Source organism: Heterocephalus glaber, unplaced genomic scaffold, assembly GCF_053883595.1.
Source record: "Heterocephalus glaber isolate CG9 unplaced genomic scaffold, H.glaber_assembly_v1.0 deba00001465, whole genome shotgun sequence".
Classification (NCBI taxonomy): Eukaryota; Metazoa; Chordata; class Mammalia; order Rodentia; family Bathyergidae; genus Heterocephalus; species Heterocephalus glaber.
In genome coordinates, this window is record NW_028258312.1 from 15,586,955 (window position 1) to 15,605,550 (window position 18,596).

The following is an 18,596-nucleotide window of genomic DNA, read 5'->3' on the forward strand; positions in this document are numbered from 1 at the left end:
AATAAACTGAAAATGACAAACCAGGCAACCAACCAACCCAAAACATGTTTTTTATACTTTCTACTGTGCTCTTCCTGAGTTTTTGCTTCTACTAATGTAAAAAGTATGTTTTATATGTTAATTTTCTAGCTTTTTGTTTCTGGTATTCAAAAATGCCACTAAATTTTAGTTGTTAATCTTATAACTGGTAATTTTGCTGAAACTGACAGTTTTATTTCATTCTTTCAATGATTAACTTTATGATTAATTTTAATAATTTGAGCAAAATTCCTTCAAGTTTTCCATTCAATATACAGTTGTTATCTGTGAAATAATTTACATTCTTTCCACTCCTTATAGCTTTTTCTTTAAAGATCTTCTTTCTTACTATACTTGCTATAATATTTAGCCCAGTGTTGAATAGCAATACACAGGAATGATTATAATTCACCATTGATTATAATATTTGTAATAATTTCTGTAAGTATTTTTTCAGGTTTAAAGAAATTCCTTTTTATAACTTGTCTACTGAGAATTTGTATCAAAAGTGGTTACTAAATGTGTCAAGCACCAAAAAAAAAATTTATATAATAACAAACATTGACACATAGCTTCCCAAAATATTAACGTATCAACTAAATGTATGTATCACAGTGGGCAAGTTACTTCTACTTGTTCACCAGTTTCTCATTATAAAATAATTGTAAATCATAATTTGACTGAAAACAATAGTTTGTTTTTTTCCTTGTGTTAGAGATCAAACCCAAGTCTCACAAATGATAGGCAAAGCGCTTCACTACTGAGCCACACCCCTAGACCAATAATAGCCAATGCTTAATAAGCACCCAGTGTATGTCAGGTACCGAACTAAGTGTCTTTCTACTTTCTCTCACTATGTCCTCTGTAGTCTGTGAAGAGGCTGCAGTAGTATATCCATTTCACTGTGACAGAAAATGACATGGAGAAAGTTGGATCTCTCCCCTAAGGCACATAAGGATACTGGTGTAAGCTGTTTGAGGAGAGTTTGTGATACCTTTCATGCTTAGCATGGGTGGAATTTGCTGCAGGGCATTCTTGGAATTATCTAGAGGGTTTAGGCTCAGTCCTTCCCTCCAGAGTTTCTGTGTCGGAGCCGGAGATTTAGCTCAGCGGTTTTGCCGCCTGCTGCACAAGCGCAAGGACCCGAGTTCAATTCCCGGTACCAAAAAAAAAAAAAAATAGTTTCTGTGTTGTCAGTTGATATTAATACTATTAATACTCTTGGTCCAGTAGTCACACTGGACTTCATCAGTTTTTTAAAAATTGGGTTGTAACTTACTAATAGATCCTGGAAATCAGTTTAATGAGTTGCACCTTTTAGAAAGTGAACTAGATTATCAAGTATGAGAGTATATCATATCATGAAACTTCTTTCAGTTGTTTGTAAGCAGCTTACTCTTGGGGAAGTCTTAGTGCAGGCAGAATGTCACTTAGTGAAGACAGAATGCCTAGGCATTGTTTTACTGCCATAACTTCTCATAACATCTGAACATAGTGTATACTGCCCTTTCTACTTAATTTCATAAATGATTTTAATAGCTTTTTAAAAATTATACATGCTGTATTTTTGTGTGTTTTATTCTAGAGATTAGATGGATCAATAAAGGGGGAGCTGAGGAAACAAGCTCTAGATCATTTTAATGCTGAGGGATCAGAGGTATGAATGGTTTTAAAATTGTAAATTTACTTTCAGTCATTTTGTTATTTTGCTTAGGCATAATATTTGTAACTTGTTTAAAAGAGTCTTAGCTATGGTTTCTGTTAGCAAATGAAAGTTTTGTTTCTTGTTTTTTATGATGCCAGGATCAAAACTAGGGCCTTATATGCTAGACAAGCACTTTCAAGCACTTTACATTTGGCTACATGCCCAGCTCACTTAATGAGGCTTTGTTTTTGTTTTTGGTACCGGGGATCGAACTCGGGATCTTGTGCTTATGAGCCAAGTGGTGGAACCACTGAGCTAAATCCCCAGCCTTAATAATGAGGTTTTTAAATCATCCTCTATATTAAATCTAAAGAATTTTTACTCTTCCTTACCAATATTTTTCAGCATGATGCATTTAGTTTGCTTCAAAATTAATTAGCCTACTTTCATTTAAACTCTTTTTGCCTTATCTCTTAATTCCTTTTTGTTTTTCACCAGAAGTAAATAGTGTATTCAGTTTGGTGTTTGTTCTTACCATGTGTATTTGTGTTTTGGAGTCTTGTTGATTGATCTTGCTAAAGATTTATGTATTAATTTTTAATGGTTCTTTTCAGTTTTCTTAAATACTTTCTAAGTTTAGAAAGTCAGTTGTAAAAATTTTAATTGGTATATTCAGTCATAGCTTAGGAAAATTTAAAATCTTACATATTTATAATTCTTTACAGGATTTCTGCTTTTTGCTTTCTACAAGAGCTGGAGGTTTAGGCATTAATTTAGCCTCTGCCGACACTGTCGTTATTTTTGATTCTGATTGGAACCCACAAAATGATCTTCAGGCACAGGCAAGAGCTCATCGAATTGGACAGAAGAAACAGGTATTTTTAACTTCTGTTATTTTGTTTAGGGTCTTTTTGAAAAAGATTTTTATGATTAATGTTTAGACTAATCAGCCAAGATCACTGGAAGATTGTTGGAACACAGTCATTGCTATTATTAGGGTACTGAGGAACTGAGTTTACCAAAATCCCTTAGAGAGAGTGACTGACAGAATTGAGATAACTGTACCTAAATACAATTTACGCATTCTGTTTTGATTGATTATACATTAAGTTTGTAACTATAGAATTCAATATTTTTCATTTAATATAAAAACTTTAATATCTTTCTTTACATATTTTAACTTTTTAAAGCATTTGAGGGGCACAGTGCTGCCTTTCTGTTGCCCTGTATTTTGTCCATGTGCTTACAGGATTCCATAAGGCCAGTCCCATTTTAAAAATCTGTTCAATTGTCTGGCAGTTCTGTAGCAAAATACCCCTATATGGTGGTATTGTTTTCTGTGGAACTTCTCTCTGACCTAGAGAAAGGAACTATTTACTGTGCATCAGAATTCTTTCCAGTTTTTGGAAGCTTCATTTATGGCTAGGGCTTTATTAAGTTGGGAACAGTTCATAGGATTTTGTGTTGTATGCAGTGATGACACACTGTAATGAAACTGATGGAAGATTGTCAGAAGTTTGCTTTTCTCTTTTTTCTCAGCTAAATCAATTTAAAAATAACTGTCATTACTTTAAAAACAAAAATAGGCAAAGAAAATCTAAGGAGAATATAAGAAGGTAACATAATAAATTCTCAAATTAGTCTCAATTTGTAGAAATTTCACTGTGTGTGTGTATTTTTTTTTGGATGGTAATGGGAATTGAACCCAGGATCTTCACACTGAGCTACATCCTCAAAACTTTTTTGAGTCGAGGTCTCGTTAAGTTGCCCAAGCTGGGCTTGAACTGTCATTCTCCTGCCTCAGCCTCCCAAAGTTCTGGGATTACAAGTGTGCATCCCCACGCTTGGCTGGTAGTCATTAATTTTCATTTTGGTTTTAAAACTTCATTTTACTTTTGAAGTAAAAACTTCATGTGGGATGAACCAGTCTGTGCTCATGTTTGGGCACTTCGGGTTGGCAAGACAGATGGTTTTCACTGCAGTTTGCTTCTTTATGCCTGTTTTTACAGGTGAATATTTATCGTCTAGTCACAAAGGGATCAGTTGAAGAAGATATTCTTGAAAGGGCCAAAAAGAAAATGGTTTTAGATCATCTTGTGATTCAAAGAATGGACACAACTGGGAAGACAGTACTGCACACAGGTTCTGCTCCGTCAAGGTAGTTTTCTTATTAAAAAATGTTACTTTACAGTCACCCTAACCTTATTTTTTGAAGTGTTATATTACCTAGTTTCACTTCAGTAGTTATAGGGGGAGAAAGCCTCTTAAGTTTTCAGTGCTTCAAGTTCATTTTAAAATGTACTAAAACTTTGCTCATTTAACTTCTTCATATAACTGTTCTAAAGGTGACTGTCAATCTAATAAAACGATGTGTAAATGTTAACAGTTAATATTAAGCATTTTTATTTTTCCTGGTTTTAGTTCTACTCCTTTCAATAAAGAAGAATTATCAGCTATTTTAAAGTTTGGTGCTGAGGAACTTTTTAAGGAACCTGAAGGAGAAGAACAAGAGCCCCAGGTTAAAAAAAAAATTACCTTATAGTGTGTTATATTTTGATAGGATAGAAGGATTCAAGTATATTTAAAATAAAGATTTACTTCTAATTACAGGAAATGGATATAGATGAAATCTTGAAGAGGGCAGAAACTCATGAAAATGAACCAGGCCCTTTAACTGTAGGAGATGAATTACTTTCCCAGTTCAAGGTAGGTTTCTTTTTCTTTTTAATTTTTCTTTATAATCATAAAATTGAGAGGGATTGAATAGGTGTTTTGTTACTTTCTTTAAAGCACAATGAGCAAGATAATTTTTATCTTAAAATGCTGCATAAAAACTTTTCGGACAAACCAGTATTAGCTGATTTGAATGAGAACAAATCATTTATGAACAATTACATTTGGTTGGGTGGAGAGGGCTGTTGTTGCCTAATTAGCACCTAGACTAGTGCTCAGCAAGTAGCATCTCCTCAAGTATTTTGATAAACAAATGAATATGATCTCTTAGATTTACATGAATGAAGACTATTAGTTGGTTTTTATTGTTGCGGGTTTTTTATATAGATTAAAAATTATTATGCCCAAGAAGACTGAAATAAATCAGTCAAAACTAATGTTACTGTTCATTAGTACTTCTTAATATTGTGGGTTTGATGAAGGCTGGAGAGAGTTGAGAGCCCTAAATTAACTCTTACGTGACTTCTTAGAGAAAATCAAATGCCATTTGTTAAAAGAAACAAGATCCTCTGTATCATCTTAGCCATCTTCTGTAAGCTGAAGTTCTTGAACATCAATTAAGCTGAAGTTCTTGAACATCAATTAAATTCATGGCATTTGTTCAGCCAGCAAATATTTATGGAGCATCTAGTGTGTGCCCCACACGAGGGATACAGAAATTAATAACAGCTGATTGTGATAATTTTTAATGAATCACTGCTGTGTGCAGGATAGTTTGCAGTGGGACAAGAACTGAATCAGATACTAGAAGACTCAGTAATCCTGGTGAGAACTAAAGGTGTATGGACCTCGCATTCACTCTAAGCATGGTCTAAGTTAACTCTTTTCTTATAATGAAGCTGTTTGGTATTAATTTGACTAATTGGTAATTTGAAACGAATTCTGATAACTAGAATAAATATGAGTTATTTTTATAACTGAGATGATACACAGTTGTCTTTAAGGTTATCATATTGAATAAGAGGAGAGAATAAACACATTTAGCCTCATTCTTTATGTAGGATAAGCATTGTTTTCTTGTCTTCATCTAGTTATCTGTAAGTTTTAATAGGCTAGTATTGGCAGCCATCTTTAGTGAGTGCTTATTATATACCAGACCTGTGCTCAGTACTTTAAATGTTATATTTTATCCTCACAAGTCATTTTGCTGTTTCTATCCATTGCTTTAGAACTGAAAAGGAAACTAGGTTTTAAGAAATCTAAGTCATATATCTAAAGTCTTAGAGAGCTGTTTGTCTTTATCAGTAGCTTTATGCTCTGGTGTGCTTTGTTTTGCTTTGTTTTATGTTGTGTTGTGTTATTTTCCAGTAATGGAAAATTGAATATAGGGGCTTCACACTGAATTACATTCTTAGCCATTTGCTTTGTTTTGTGGTTTTGTTTTTCTTTTGAGGTAGGTTCTAAGTTGCCTGCAGTCTTTCTGCCTCAGCTTCCCAAAGTGCAGGAATTACAGTCATGTACCATTATGCCTGGTTATGCAGTTTTATGATAAAAATAAGTGTTCACTAGCACTTGGTAGTTCATGGACTGGTCTGGAAGTTCCTTTAGAAGATTATCATGTTAATACTATGCTAATAGTATAAATTTTTAGATATTATTTTGTTAACTGCATCTAGCTCTGGTACACTAATAATTTTGTTGGCAAGCAGGGCAAAAAGAATTATTCCTGAAGGGAAGGTTTTTAGAAATCATTTGGTTTGATTACTTTGCCTTAAATAAATTTAGATAGTTTAGTAGTCGTATTTGGTTTGGTCCATGATGATGGTCATATTCATTATCTTGAGGTATTTCCGGGTTCTTTTGAGATAGAGGTCTCATGTAGTACAGGCTTGTCTTTTCACTCCTGGCCTCAAGCAGTCCTGCCTCAGCCTCCCAAATAGCTGGGACTACAGGCGTGCCAGTGTTACTGGCTGGTATTTGGGGGGTTATTGTCATATTCTTGCATGCAACTTCTTTTCCCTTAAAAAAATAGAAACATAATTTCAAGATACGTTCTTCTGTAATTTCTAAGGATAACTTTTTGTATAATATCTATTCAGTTAAATTCTGCAATTTTTCAGGTTGCTAACTTTTCAAATATGGATGAGGATGACATTGAATTGGAACCTGAAAGAAACTCAAAGAATTGGGAAGAAATCATTCCAGAAGATCAAAGGAGACGATTGGAAGAGGAAGAAAGGCAGAAGGAACTTGAGGAAATTTATATGCTCCCAAGAATGAGAAACTGTGCAAAACAGGTAACTTTGTTATTTAAAACTCAGTCCTGCAATATAGGAATATATTATTCTTCTTGGCCTGATCTGCTTGTGCTTATGAGAGATACTGGCTCACACATTGGTTTTGTTTTCTTTTGATGTCTTTGATGTGATAATGTTTGCTTTATAAAATGAGTTGAAAGTGCCTTCCTCTTCAGTTTTTAGGGACTAATTTGTGTAGAGCTGGAAATAATTTCTATAGTAAGTGTTGGGAAAATTTGTCAGAAATTACTTGGGCCTATAGTTTTCATTGTTGGAAGATTTTTAACTAACTTAAATTCTTTTATATATAAAAACTATTTAGAGTATTTCTTCTTGAGTGAGTATGATAATTTCTTTTGAGGAATGTGTTTTGTCCCATTGAATTGATGAATTTATAGTATCCTTTTCTCTTTTAGTGATGCCCTTCATTTTTAACATTAGTAATTTTTTCTTGATCTTTCTAGAGATAATCAATTTTATTCATTTTTTGTCATACAGCTACTTTTTTGTTTCATTGATTTTTCTGTTTTTAACTTTATTTCTGCTCTTTATCATTCTTTCCTTTTTGCTTTTTGTTTAGTTTATAATTTTAAAGTTTCTCAGGGTGTGAACTTTGGTACTAAGTCTTAAGTCCTTGCTTTTCTACATTAACCTTTAATGCTACAAATTTTCCTTTAAGCACTGCTTTTTCTGAAATTTCCAAATTAATCTGTAATTATTTTCCATTTCTTTCATTTCAAAACCCATTATAATTTCCTGTGTGATTACTTCTTTGACCTATAGGTTTCTTAGAAATGTTTTTTAATTCTTAAATGTTGGGAAGGTTTTCCAAGTATCTTTAAATGACTTCTAATTTAACTTTGCAGTGGTCAGAAAACATCCTGTATATGACTTAAATTTTAAAAAACGTTTTGCTTATTTAGGACTCAAATGAACAAAATAACAAATTTTAAAATACTGCCATCATTTATTGAATCCTTCAGCAAAAGAAGAAAACCCTAATACTTGATTTCTTTTTGTATTAACTTTTTTTTTCTTTCTTTTTCTTTTTTTTTTTTTTGGTGCCGGGGAGTGAACTCGGCTCCTTGTGCTTGCGCAGCAGGCGGCGAAACCACTGAGCATTAACTTCTCTAGTGTGTAGAGTATTACAAGATTGTTGTGATTATGGAGTTTTTTGGTGCCTCACTAAGTTTTGAGCCTGATGCAAGTGAGAAACTTACCTCATGCTGGCCCTTGCCTTGGTGCCACACCCCAAGGAGACAGTTTTATGGCTTTTCTTTTTCTATGACCATATGAGGTCTTCTCCATGCCCTCAGGTTACTAGGTGAGAAAGGGTCTAGAAAGGCTTTGTGCCTGTCTCAGAAAGACTACCACCTTATCCACACCTGTATCCTGGGAGGAACCTGTTCTCCATTCTCCCCCCATTCCCAGTTTTTCTCACAAGCACCTCATGGAGATTTGTGGAGAAGTGCCTGAAAAGGAGTAGAAGTTTTCCCTGTGTGTGTTTAGCTCCCGGGCATCCTGTGCTCTCAGGTTCCCCTTACCTTAAGCCTTTAGCAGATTGTAGCTGACTTTCTTACCTGCTTGTTACTTGATTTCTGCCACCTGTGCTCTTCACAAAGGCGCCACTGCTCAACCCTAACCCTAACTCTAACTTCTCCTTGTAAATCAGAGTGCCCTATGATTTAATTCTGGTGTATTTAAAAAAAGGTAAAACTTTGTAGATTAGGTTGTTAGATTAAGCATTGTACAGAACAGGGGGAAGTAGAACCAAATATGCTTTTGGCCTGAAAGTAATTTTATATATATATATACATACACATACATATATACCCACAGTGGTACCTTGGATAATGAACTTAAGTCCATGATTCTGGTCACAGAATTCATTCCACAATTCTGGTTGCAACCAAATTGCAAGCATATACATACTGTAATAGGCAGAAGTAATAAGCAGCACTATACTTGCAATTTGGTTGCAGTCAGAATCGTGGAAAGAATTAAGTTTGTGAACCAAGGTATCACTATGTTATTTCTTGTGTTTATTTCTCCATACTTTAAATTGTTTTCTTTTGTACAGTATGGGAAGCACAGCCTTGCATTAGATCCTATGGAAGGGTAGGAGAGGGTTAAAATAAATATAAACTAAATATACAAATCTTCAGCATATTATGGGTTCAGAGACTTTGGGAAAACTCCAAAGAGTTACTCCAAAGAGTTTTTTTTTTGTACCGGGATCAAACTCAGGACCTTGCGCTTGCAAGGCGGGTGCGGTGCCACTGAGCTAAACCCTGGCCTACCCCGTGTGTATTTTCATGTATCCATTAATACTATGACTGTTTCAAGTAGACATTTATGTCGATCATGTGGCATTTTTTCTTTCAAATACCTGATGAGCTTAGTTAAAACAGTAGCAAATTGGTATTTAGAAGGAAAATAGAAAAGAGAGAGATAGTCTGCCCCTCAGATACATGACTAGTAATATTATAGTATATGTCACTTCAGTTGTTAAAAAAATACATATCATTTACCAAATGAAATTAGTTATGTTGATTTTGGAGCTTGTTTCCTTTGATAGTGTATCATGAATGTTATTAATCTACAATAAAATTTTAATGGCTTCTCAGTATTCCACTGGATAGATTTGTCGGGGTTCTAATGAATATTGCTTGCATTTTGTTTCTTTATCATGTAAATGACTATTGGTCAGTAATTTCACATATCTGTCTCAGGATAAATCCCTCGAAATGATGTGGCTGCATGAGCAGGATAATTGATAAGACTTTTGATACAATACTGCATTGTCACCTCTGCCCTCTGACAGTTACATAACTGTCTACTTTTTTGTACCATTACCAGTATTGACTATTATTGCTCAATATTGTCAGGTTGATAGATTTTTAAAAAGGAATTATATTTGTTACTTTAATTTGCATTATTAAAAACTATCACTGAAGTAGTATAATTTTGTATTTGTCATTCGATTAACTGCTCATTTAAAAATGCTAAGAGTGCTTTCAAGCTGGATTTGGTGGCACATGCCTGTAATCCCAGCACTTTGGGAGTTAAGTTAAGTAGATCACAAGTTTGAACCCAGCCTGGGCAACTTAGGAGACCCTGTCTCCGAACAAAGAACGACTGGGGGTTGTAGCTCAGTGTGAACACCTAGCTTTAATGCCCAGTACCACCAGAAAAAAAAAGTAATTTAAATATTTAGGCTGTGAATAACTCTCTAACAGGATATGCTGTTCTCTGTTCTGTTTGCTTATTACTTTTACTTATGAAGTATTTTTGATATATAGGATAGTACTTTTAAAGTTTTTACAATCTTTTCTTTGTCCTTAAGGTAAAAGTCTTCTTTACCCTAAAATCTGAGTAAATTTTTGTTTTCAAATTTCAGATTAGTTTCAATGGAAGTGAAGGAAGGCGCAGTAGAAGTAGGAGATACTCTGGATCTGACAGTGATTCGGTCTCAGAAGGGAAAAGGCCAAAGAAACGTGGAAGACCACGCACTATCCCTCGGGAGAATATTAAAGGATTTAGTGATGCAGAAATTAGGCGGTAAGATGATATAAAATTTTTTTTAAATTTGATTTTCTTAGAGGGCCAAACTAAAATATGAAAGTACAGTAATTTTCATAAATTAAGATAACAGTTTTAGAGGAACCAAATACAGTTTAACTGTATGAATAGGAATTGGGTGGTTCTGCTTTTGGGTATTCATTATCAGTGGACCCTCGAGTTATAACCTGCCTGACATATGAACAAGTTGGGTTCTGACCACAATTTTAGTTTTAACTTATAACCAAAGTCCTGAGTTATGACCCGAATGCCGGCTGCTTGTGCTTCAAGATGATCACATATACAGATTTTGACCCTTAAGGAGTTCTGGAAGGAGCATTGAAACATCCTTTCCCGTGTGGGGTTAATTGAAAAATCCTGGGCCAGCGTCTCTCTAAGGACACAGGTCTGCCTGTACACAGGAGAGAGATGTTGAGGGCTGTGTAGAGGAGCCTGAGCTTTCAGGTGACCAACTTGAGTTACAACCAGCCCTTGCGAACCAATTTTCTGAAAAAAATGTTAGTATCCAATCTTTGCATGTTATTCATTGTTAGACTAATTAGGCGACTAAATTTTTTTGGTTTCATTAATGTAATTCATAATTTTTAATGGCCTCTCTGAATAATGAAGGTATATTTTGATACATTTGATGTATTTATTAAAAGCACTGCGTTTATGGTTTCCAACTATTAGTTTTTTTATGGGAATAATTTAGTTGTATATTTTTCTGACACTGAAGTTACTGCTTTTTGAAAGTATTTGTGTTAAAAGCATTTCTGGGGCTGGAAATGTAGGTCAGTGGTAGCTTCCTTAACATGCCTGGGTCCTGGGTTTACATTACCAGAAGAAAAAAAATCATTCCTAATATGACCAAGTAGGAATTAAGATTGGACATGCATGATAAATTGTAGCTTCTGCTCGTAATGTATTTTTATTGTATACATTTCCTTAAGGGGAATGGCATAGCAGCTTACTTTGTATAATAGTTTTATATACCGAATTTGGAAAAGTTTATTAATTTTTATATTTTGAGTTTAATTTCAATCCATTGTAACTTTTAAATCATAGACCTGTTATTTTTCCTCATTCTTCCTACTAGAAAGCTAAATACATTATTAGCTTTTGTAAGCGATACTTTCATGACCATCTGATTTGTTGGATATTCTGTCTTTAGTTGAAGAAACATTTCATCTTCTACTTTTTCTGGATTTTTTTCTCCTCATCCATCAATGACTTAAGTAGCTTTGTTCTGAAGTAAAAATTTTATTTTCCATTATTGGTATATCACACATCTGATTTGAAACCATTTGCTAAATTTTTATTAGCACTTGGAATATGAGGAGGTGTGATTGGATTAACAAGTATTCTGGAACACTCCTGTGATAGCTTTGGAGCTTTTTTTTTTGGTCTTGTGAAAATAATAAAGTAATTTCTAAAATAAAATTAGTTTCTGTTGTATTAACATTGGTATCTTCATACTGGATGCTAAAATATGTTTTCCTTGGTATTGCTTACTGTCATGACATTTTGTTTATAACAGCTAATTCGTTGTTTTATTAGTAATAGTCCCCTGAATTTTTACACTACCAAGTATTTTCTTATTTCTGTATATGTTATAAATATATTTCTTAATTGGACAATGAAACATACATTTAAACCAAACATTTATTTTACATTAGGTTTATCAAGAGCTATAAGAAATTTGGTGGCCCTTTGGAAAGGTAAATTCATTGCTCTCATGAAATTATGAAATGTTACACAGTTAGCTCTATTTACATTACATTTAGTTTAGCTACTTTGTTCAATTTGCTTTTAATGGACATCATTAAAATTAATCTAGAGGAAGTAGGTTCAGATTAATTTTTTAAAATGTGTTCATACTGTTCTTTCTCATCTGTAAAATTATCTATGAAACACTTACTTACATTACACTTTTTATAACTGTAATACACTTTTTGTAATTTTTTTTTTTCCAGTACTAGAGATTGAACTCAGGACCTTGCACTTGTCAGGCAGGCATGGCACCACCGAGCTAAATCCCCAGCTAGTTTTTATAATCTTTATCTCGTTTTTCTTTAATGATTTATAAAAACGAGACTGAGTTGTTTACCTAACCTTCTGACCACACCTATTTTCCCTAACTATGGAAATTAAAAAACTTTTCTCTAATTGCATCCTTTTAGAAACAAACTATTAAAATTCAAATTCTAAATGCAGTTTTTTTTCAAGTTACAGATTAACCCCAGTAACTATTTTTTTTTTTTTTTTTGGTACAAGGGATCAAACTCGGGTCCTTGCCGCTTGTGCAGCAGGTGACGAAACCGCTGAGCTAAATCCCTGGCCCCAACCCCAGTAACTATTGAAATTTGAATATTCTTTGTCTTTTATTGCAGCTAACCCAGCCTCTAAATATAAAGCAGCAGAAACTAAAATTAGTTTTCTCTTAGAAGTCTTAAAATTAGTTTTTTTTCCTCTTAATTCTTAAAAGAGATATAATCTGTTTTGAGATGACTTGTTTAAAATATTATGAAATATTTGGATAATTATTTTAGATTATAGAAAAATGTCTTAACTGTTAATCATTGCATTATCTGTTTCATGGAAAGCAATAAAAAAAATTATGATACTTTTTGTCTTTTTCATTTATGATTGCCATAAAGTCTTATCATTTCATTTGAACTTTTAAAAATTTGATCAGTTAAGGAAATGTTTTACAGAATTGGTATGTAACCTTCAAATTTGCAGACTACCATTTGCTCTGTAATAAATTATTTTAAGCTTATTGTCTTTGAATATATAAGTGAATTATTTCCCTGCCAAATTCTCCTACTTTTTATATATGCTATTCCAGTTATGTAAACTAGAATTTATAGGTCATGGAGTAGAGTGACATTTAAATCTTGAAGTAGACTAAAACCTAATTTATCTTAAATAACACTACTTCATTAACATTTTACATATTTACCTGAAAATCTTATTGCTTTGTTACAGATTAGATGCAATTGCTCGAGACGCTGAATTAGTTGATAAGTCAGAAACAGACCTCAGAAGACTAGGAGAATTGGTACATAATGGTTGTATTAAAGCTTTAAAGGATAGTTCTTCAGGAACCGAACGAACAGGTAATGTAATCAGTAATATAAAGAGAAGTAAATAAAAGTTTCAAAGTACACTTAGTGAGGTAGGAATTATATTTTAAGCAGTCAGTCTTAAAAGATGCCTACAAGACAAATGAGTAATAGGAAATGGAAAACAAAATTGTAGTTTTAAAGACAATAGAATCGACCTGTTAAGAGTCTATGATAGATTCTGGCCAGTACATAATGTCAGGAATTACACTTAGTTATACTGTCTTTTTAGTATGGACTGGGGGAAGAGAATGTAAATATTCGTGTGTGGTAATGATTTGGGATGTAGTTATTTCATTATATTTATTTTGCAGTTCATCTGCCTGAAGAAAAACATTTATATAGGATTTAATAATCAGATGTGCTGAAAAAATTCTGCTAGGACTCTTACATCTGACCATCTGACAGTATTAATAGATGATCTATCTTGAGTAATTTAATCACTTAAAAATATTACTGTGTGAATTCACATCTGCCTAGATTATAATGACTGCTGTTTATGCAGTGAAATTTGAGGTTTGTCAGCAATTTCCTTAATAAGTAATAGCATAGGTTTTGTGGAATTGTGTTTAATATGTTTTTATATGCTCTTTTGTTTAAAAAATTAAGGTGGTAGACTAGGAAAAGTGAAGGGGCCAACATTCCGAATATCAGGAGTACAAGTAAATGCCAAGCTAGTCATCTCCCATGAAGAAGAATTAATACCATTGCACAAATCCATTCCTTCAGACCCAGAAGAAAGAAAGCAGTGAGTTACTATGTAACATTTTTGTTGTGTTTTGATTCAAAATATTTAATGACTCATGTTTTTAAAAATTAATTTTTAATTGGGCAATTATGAACTAGACAGTAATTATTAATCTGAATGCTAGGTATACAATCCCATGCTACACAAAGGCAGCTCATTTTGATATAGACTGGGGCAAAGAAGATGATTCCAACTTACTAATCGGTATCTATGAATATGGATATGGAAGTTGGGAAATGATTAAAATGGATCCTGACCTCAGTCTCACACACAAGGTACTTATGTTTCTTGACTTTGCTGACCATTAATTTTGTATTTAATTTACTATAATTTTTGCTTTTAAATTATTTTGGAAATAAATTCAACTGGGAATAAGGAAACCAAGGTTCTGCTTAGCTATATGGTCCTGGCTTCTTCAGAAGTTGGTTTTCATGAAAGGTTTGAGTTTACATTAGTGATCCTAAGATTTTGTTTTACCTTTGAAATTGTATTTTTGTTAAGTCATACATGTATTTTTCCTCGGGTATAATATTAAAAATATCTTTCAGCTATTATTTAGGAAAAGACAAATCCTTAAAATCTTCCATAATTTTTTTGAAAATACTAGCGATTTAGGATCTGGGATTATTGATTCTGCTGTGCTAGTTAAAATCATTTCTTTCCACAAAATGGAAAATACTGGAAACATTTCCTAATTCCTACTGTTTATTACTATACAATAAAATTTAAATAATCTAGATTTCCACTGTAAAAATTTGCTTCTGATGTATACTTTGGGTTATCTTCTAGATAGATAATACTCTGTATCCTAGAAATATTTTTAATATACTTAAATATACTGTTACTGAGAGAGAAAGGGAATCTGAGAATACTGTAGCAGTTAGCACTGGATGTTAAATACATTTTGTGTGTTTGAAATAAATTTGTAATCAATTTTATTGAAGCATAAATGTGTTCTCAAGAAATTTGAATCTTTGCTTATGGTATAGGTATAAAGAAGATATTTTGTATTGAAGTATTCATTGAGAATTAATGTAACTTGTTAGTGAGATAAATATTTCTTAAAATGGTTAAGCACATTTTTGCCAATAAATTTTTCATGTTTATTAAGGATAACCTGAAAAATTAAAAATTTATTTTCCAGATTCTTCCAGATGATCCTGATAAAAAACCACAAGCAAAACAATTACAGACACGTGCGGACTACCTCATCAAGTTACTTAGTAGAGATCTTGCAAAAAAAGAAGCTGTGAGACTTTCTGGTGCAGTAAGTCATAATTTAGATGCTTAAAAGCACTTTACTTTTCCGACTTACTAAGCTAGATACACATCTATAGTTAATATAGCTTATAAGTATGTTTTTCTGTAATTTAGTAATTTAATTTGAATATGGTAGTGTTTTGCCTTAAATTACCTCACTATACACTTTAACACTGGTGAGTCAGATATTTTAGAGGTGGGATCTTGCTTTTTCTAGTGCTTGAAGATAGAAAACTTGTTTACAGTGTGAGCATTTTTTGAAAAGTCAAACCTGCAAACTGTTTTATGTGGAGACATTAGAGAGTTTAAGGGATAGTGTCAAAGGTCACAGAGTTATTTAACAAGAGCTTCCAAAAAGTGGAAAAAGGTACCCAAAGCGAGTGATTGGAATCCTTTTAGCAACATTGTAAAGCAGTTATAATGTACTTATGACCACAGTGTCAGCATTCTTTCTGACATTAAAACCATGTCTGATGGCTATTTTTGATACCATTGAGTTTAATTGGTGATGATAATCAGAGGGAGTGAAAAAAATCCACTTCTGTTTCTCTCATTCTCATTTTGAAGTAGTAATTATAGTTGATAAGTATTTAATATTGACAATAATATTGTATTTGATTCATTTAATTATAATATCTTTATTGACTAAGGTTAATGTAGCTTATCACCAAACTACTAAGTGTGGTAGGAATATTTGATCTAGCTTTTAGATTTAGTATTCAACTTTTTAAAAATGAAACTTGTGGAGTTGGTTAAAATAAAAATTATTTTTAGGGTGGTTTAAAAAGGAAAAAAGGAAGAGTTAAGAAGAATAAAGCAATGAAATCTATAAAAGTGAAAGAAGAAATAAAGAGTGATTCTTCCCCCCTCCCTTCAGAGAAGTCTGATGATGATGATGATAAGGTAAGAATGCGTTTTTAGAGGAGCAACCTTTTCTGTGTAAGAGGAATGTGGCATTTTTGAACTAAGGTAAAAATCTTACTTTTGGGTACTGATTTTCTATTTTGTGTGTATGTTTCACATCTCATTTCCAGGACAGAATTCTGCCTACACATTATATTAAAAGCATAGAGAACAGCCCTTCCTTTTCAAACATTTGCCAATTAAATGAGCTTCTGTCCCCTTTAATTTTATTATGAAGTTAAATAGAACTGGCTTGGCTTATTAACTTAGTTTATAGGCAGGTAAATAATGCATGTATCATTATTAAGGAGATTCTTGATTATCTTTTTCAGTATCCACATACATGCAGTCCATAGTTGTGCAAAAAAAATGAATTTGTCAAAATTCAGTTAGTAATACATTGGCCATACTTGCACTTTCCAGGATGAGATCACTTCTGTGAAACAGCCAAATAAAAAGTTTAAGACAGAAAGAGACAGTGAAGAAAAACCTGAGCCAGATGTTTGTATAAAGAAGGAACCAGAAGAAAATAGGGGAGCAAAAGAAAAGGAGAATAAAAGAGAACTTAAAAGGGAGATAAAAGAAAAAGAGAATAAGAAAGATATACAGGAGAAAGATTTCAAAGAAAAAAGAGAAAACAAAATAAAAGAAGCTATGCAAAAAGAAAAAGATGTAAAGAAAGAAAAGGTATGCAAATCATTATGTAAAATTTAGAAAGTAAAATAATTAGCTTATTTACATTGTAGGAGACTAAATGTTAGTCTCAATAACTGAGTTCTTCAAAAATGTGTTTAGTTATTTAGAAAAATAGGTTTTAGCATTTTAAAATGGCCATATTGAAGAACGTTAAAGAGTAGCTTTGTTTTTTATTTCCCCAAATAAAATTGGGGAAGAAAACAAAATAGAAAATTCACTGAGAATAATCACTTCTTGATTTGAGACAGTAGTTGTTTTTTGAAAGTACTAATCTTTTTGCCTTCATTGTTGGGTTTTTATTTTATTTTATTTTCTCTTATTGTAGTTGGGTGAATCCAAGTCTGAAAGTAAGGAAAGATCCAAAAAATCTTCGGTGTTAGATGCTCCAGTTCACATTACTGCAAGTGGTGAACCAGTTCCCATATCTGAAGAATCTGAAGAGCTGGATCAGAAGACATTCAGCATTGTAAGCAGTAGACTTTCTGATTATTAATAATATTTCATACATTTTAAGTTGCAATTTTAGTTTTTGGAGTTGTAAACTTCGAAATACACAGTATTTGAATTTCATAGTACTTACTGTAGTTTGATAAAAACAATAGATTGAAATTATGAAAGATATATTAAATTTAGAATCAGTTTGGAAAGGCTTTTAATAAAGGGTTTAATACTTAATAAAGCAAAATTTTTTCCTCTAGGGCCATAAGTTTTTCAATTCTTGAACCAGTAGGTTCTGTATTATGCGTCTTATTTACAATTAAAGATCAATTTTGCTGCATTTATAGACCAGGAATTTTAGAGTATACAATAAAAATTAAAATTGGAAATGTTTCTCTTGAAAAGTAAAAAAAATTAAATATGAAAAAATGATATAAAAAGTCTGAGCTGTAATGCTTTATTACTAGATTCCAGATATAAAATTGCTCTGTCAAATTGTTTCTAAACACATTCACCTTCTGTACCTCTATGGCTGTGAACTGACACAGGTTCCCGAATCTGTTTGAATAACACTTGTCTACGATACACTGGTTCTACACACTGTGATACTTTTATGTTCCTCAGTGTAAGGGAAGAACCCCTCTTTGCCCTTTTCTAAAGGGTTGGTTTAATGAATATAATCAAGAACTCATAAATATCCTCAACTATGAAACAACTTGTTACAGAAATTTTGAGGGAAATATTATAGTAAGGCTGTGTTGTAGGGAAGCAGTGTGTACATGGTTGGCACTACAGGCTTTGGAGTCAGTGCTGCTGTCTGGAAAGTAAGTATGGAGACTGAATGAATTGATACTTGCAAAGTTTTCAGACCAGTGCCCTCAGAAAAGCTCAGGAAGCTCAATAATCAGTAGTGATTGTGGTGGAGGTGCTGACAGATGTGATGATGTGATGTACGTTGATAGAGTCTAAAAAGTCCAGCCAAAGGGCAAAATCAAGAGGGAGTAATAATTAGAAAAAAAGATTGAATGATGAGACAGGTAAGAAATTTTCAGAGTTTAAACCAGAACTGGGCAAAATATTAAAATATTAAAACTGGCAGCAAATGCAGGAAACGTGATCTGCCATATAAATGCACTATATTTATGTATAGCTATCCATCTACTTATCTATCGTCTATCCTTTAGAAATTTCTGTTCTAATCTGAATATTTTATACTAGTTTGAACAGTT

The 18,596-nt window shown here is 32.8% G+C and overlaps 1 protein-coding gene across 2 annotated transcripts in view; it reads left to right on the forward strand.

Annotated features, from left to right (window-relative positions):
• Positions 1-18,596, forward strand: part of Chd1 (chromodomain helicase DNA binding protein 1) — a 71,735-nt gene that overhangs the window by 38,297 nt on the left and 14,842 nt on the right. The window contains exons 18-32 of one of the 2 annotated variants that reach the window (XM_087180898.1): positions 1,604-1,675; positions 2,389-2,538; positions 3,673-3,821; positions 4,085-4,181; positions 4,274-4,369; positions 6,457-6,633; positions 10,034-10,194; positions 11,874-11,915; positions 13,186-13,316; positions 13,932-14,070; positions 14,195-14,345; positions 15,215-15,337; positions 16,105-16,233; positions 16,657-16,920; positions 17,255-17,395. In XM_087180898.1, coding sequence (XP_087037024.1) covers positions 1,604-1,675; positions 2,389-2,538; positions 3,673-3,821; positions 4,085-4,181; positions 4,274-4,369; positions 6,457-6,633; positions 10,034-10,194; positions 11,874-11,915; positions 13,186-13,316; positions 13,932-14,070; positions 14,195-14,345; positions 15,215-15,337; positions 16,105-16,233; positions 16,657-16,920; positions 17,255-17,395 — 2,022 coding nt within the window. The remainder of the gene's footprint in view (positions 1-1,603; positions 1,676-2,388; positions 2,539-3,672; positions 3,822-4,084; positions 4,182-4,273; positions 4,370-6,456; positions 6,634-10,033; positions 10,195-11,873; positions 11,916-13,185; positions 13,317-13,931; positions 14,071-14,194; positions 14,346-15,214; positions 15,338-16,104; positions 16,234-16,656; positions 16,921-17,254; positions 17,396-18,596) is intronic. The other variant, XM_087180899.1, reaches the window with a different exon arrangement.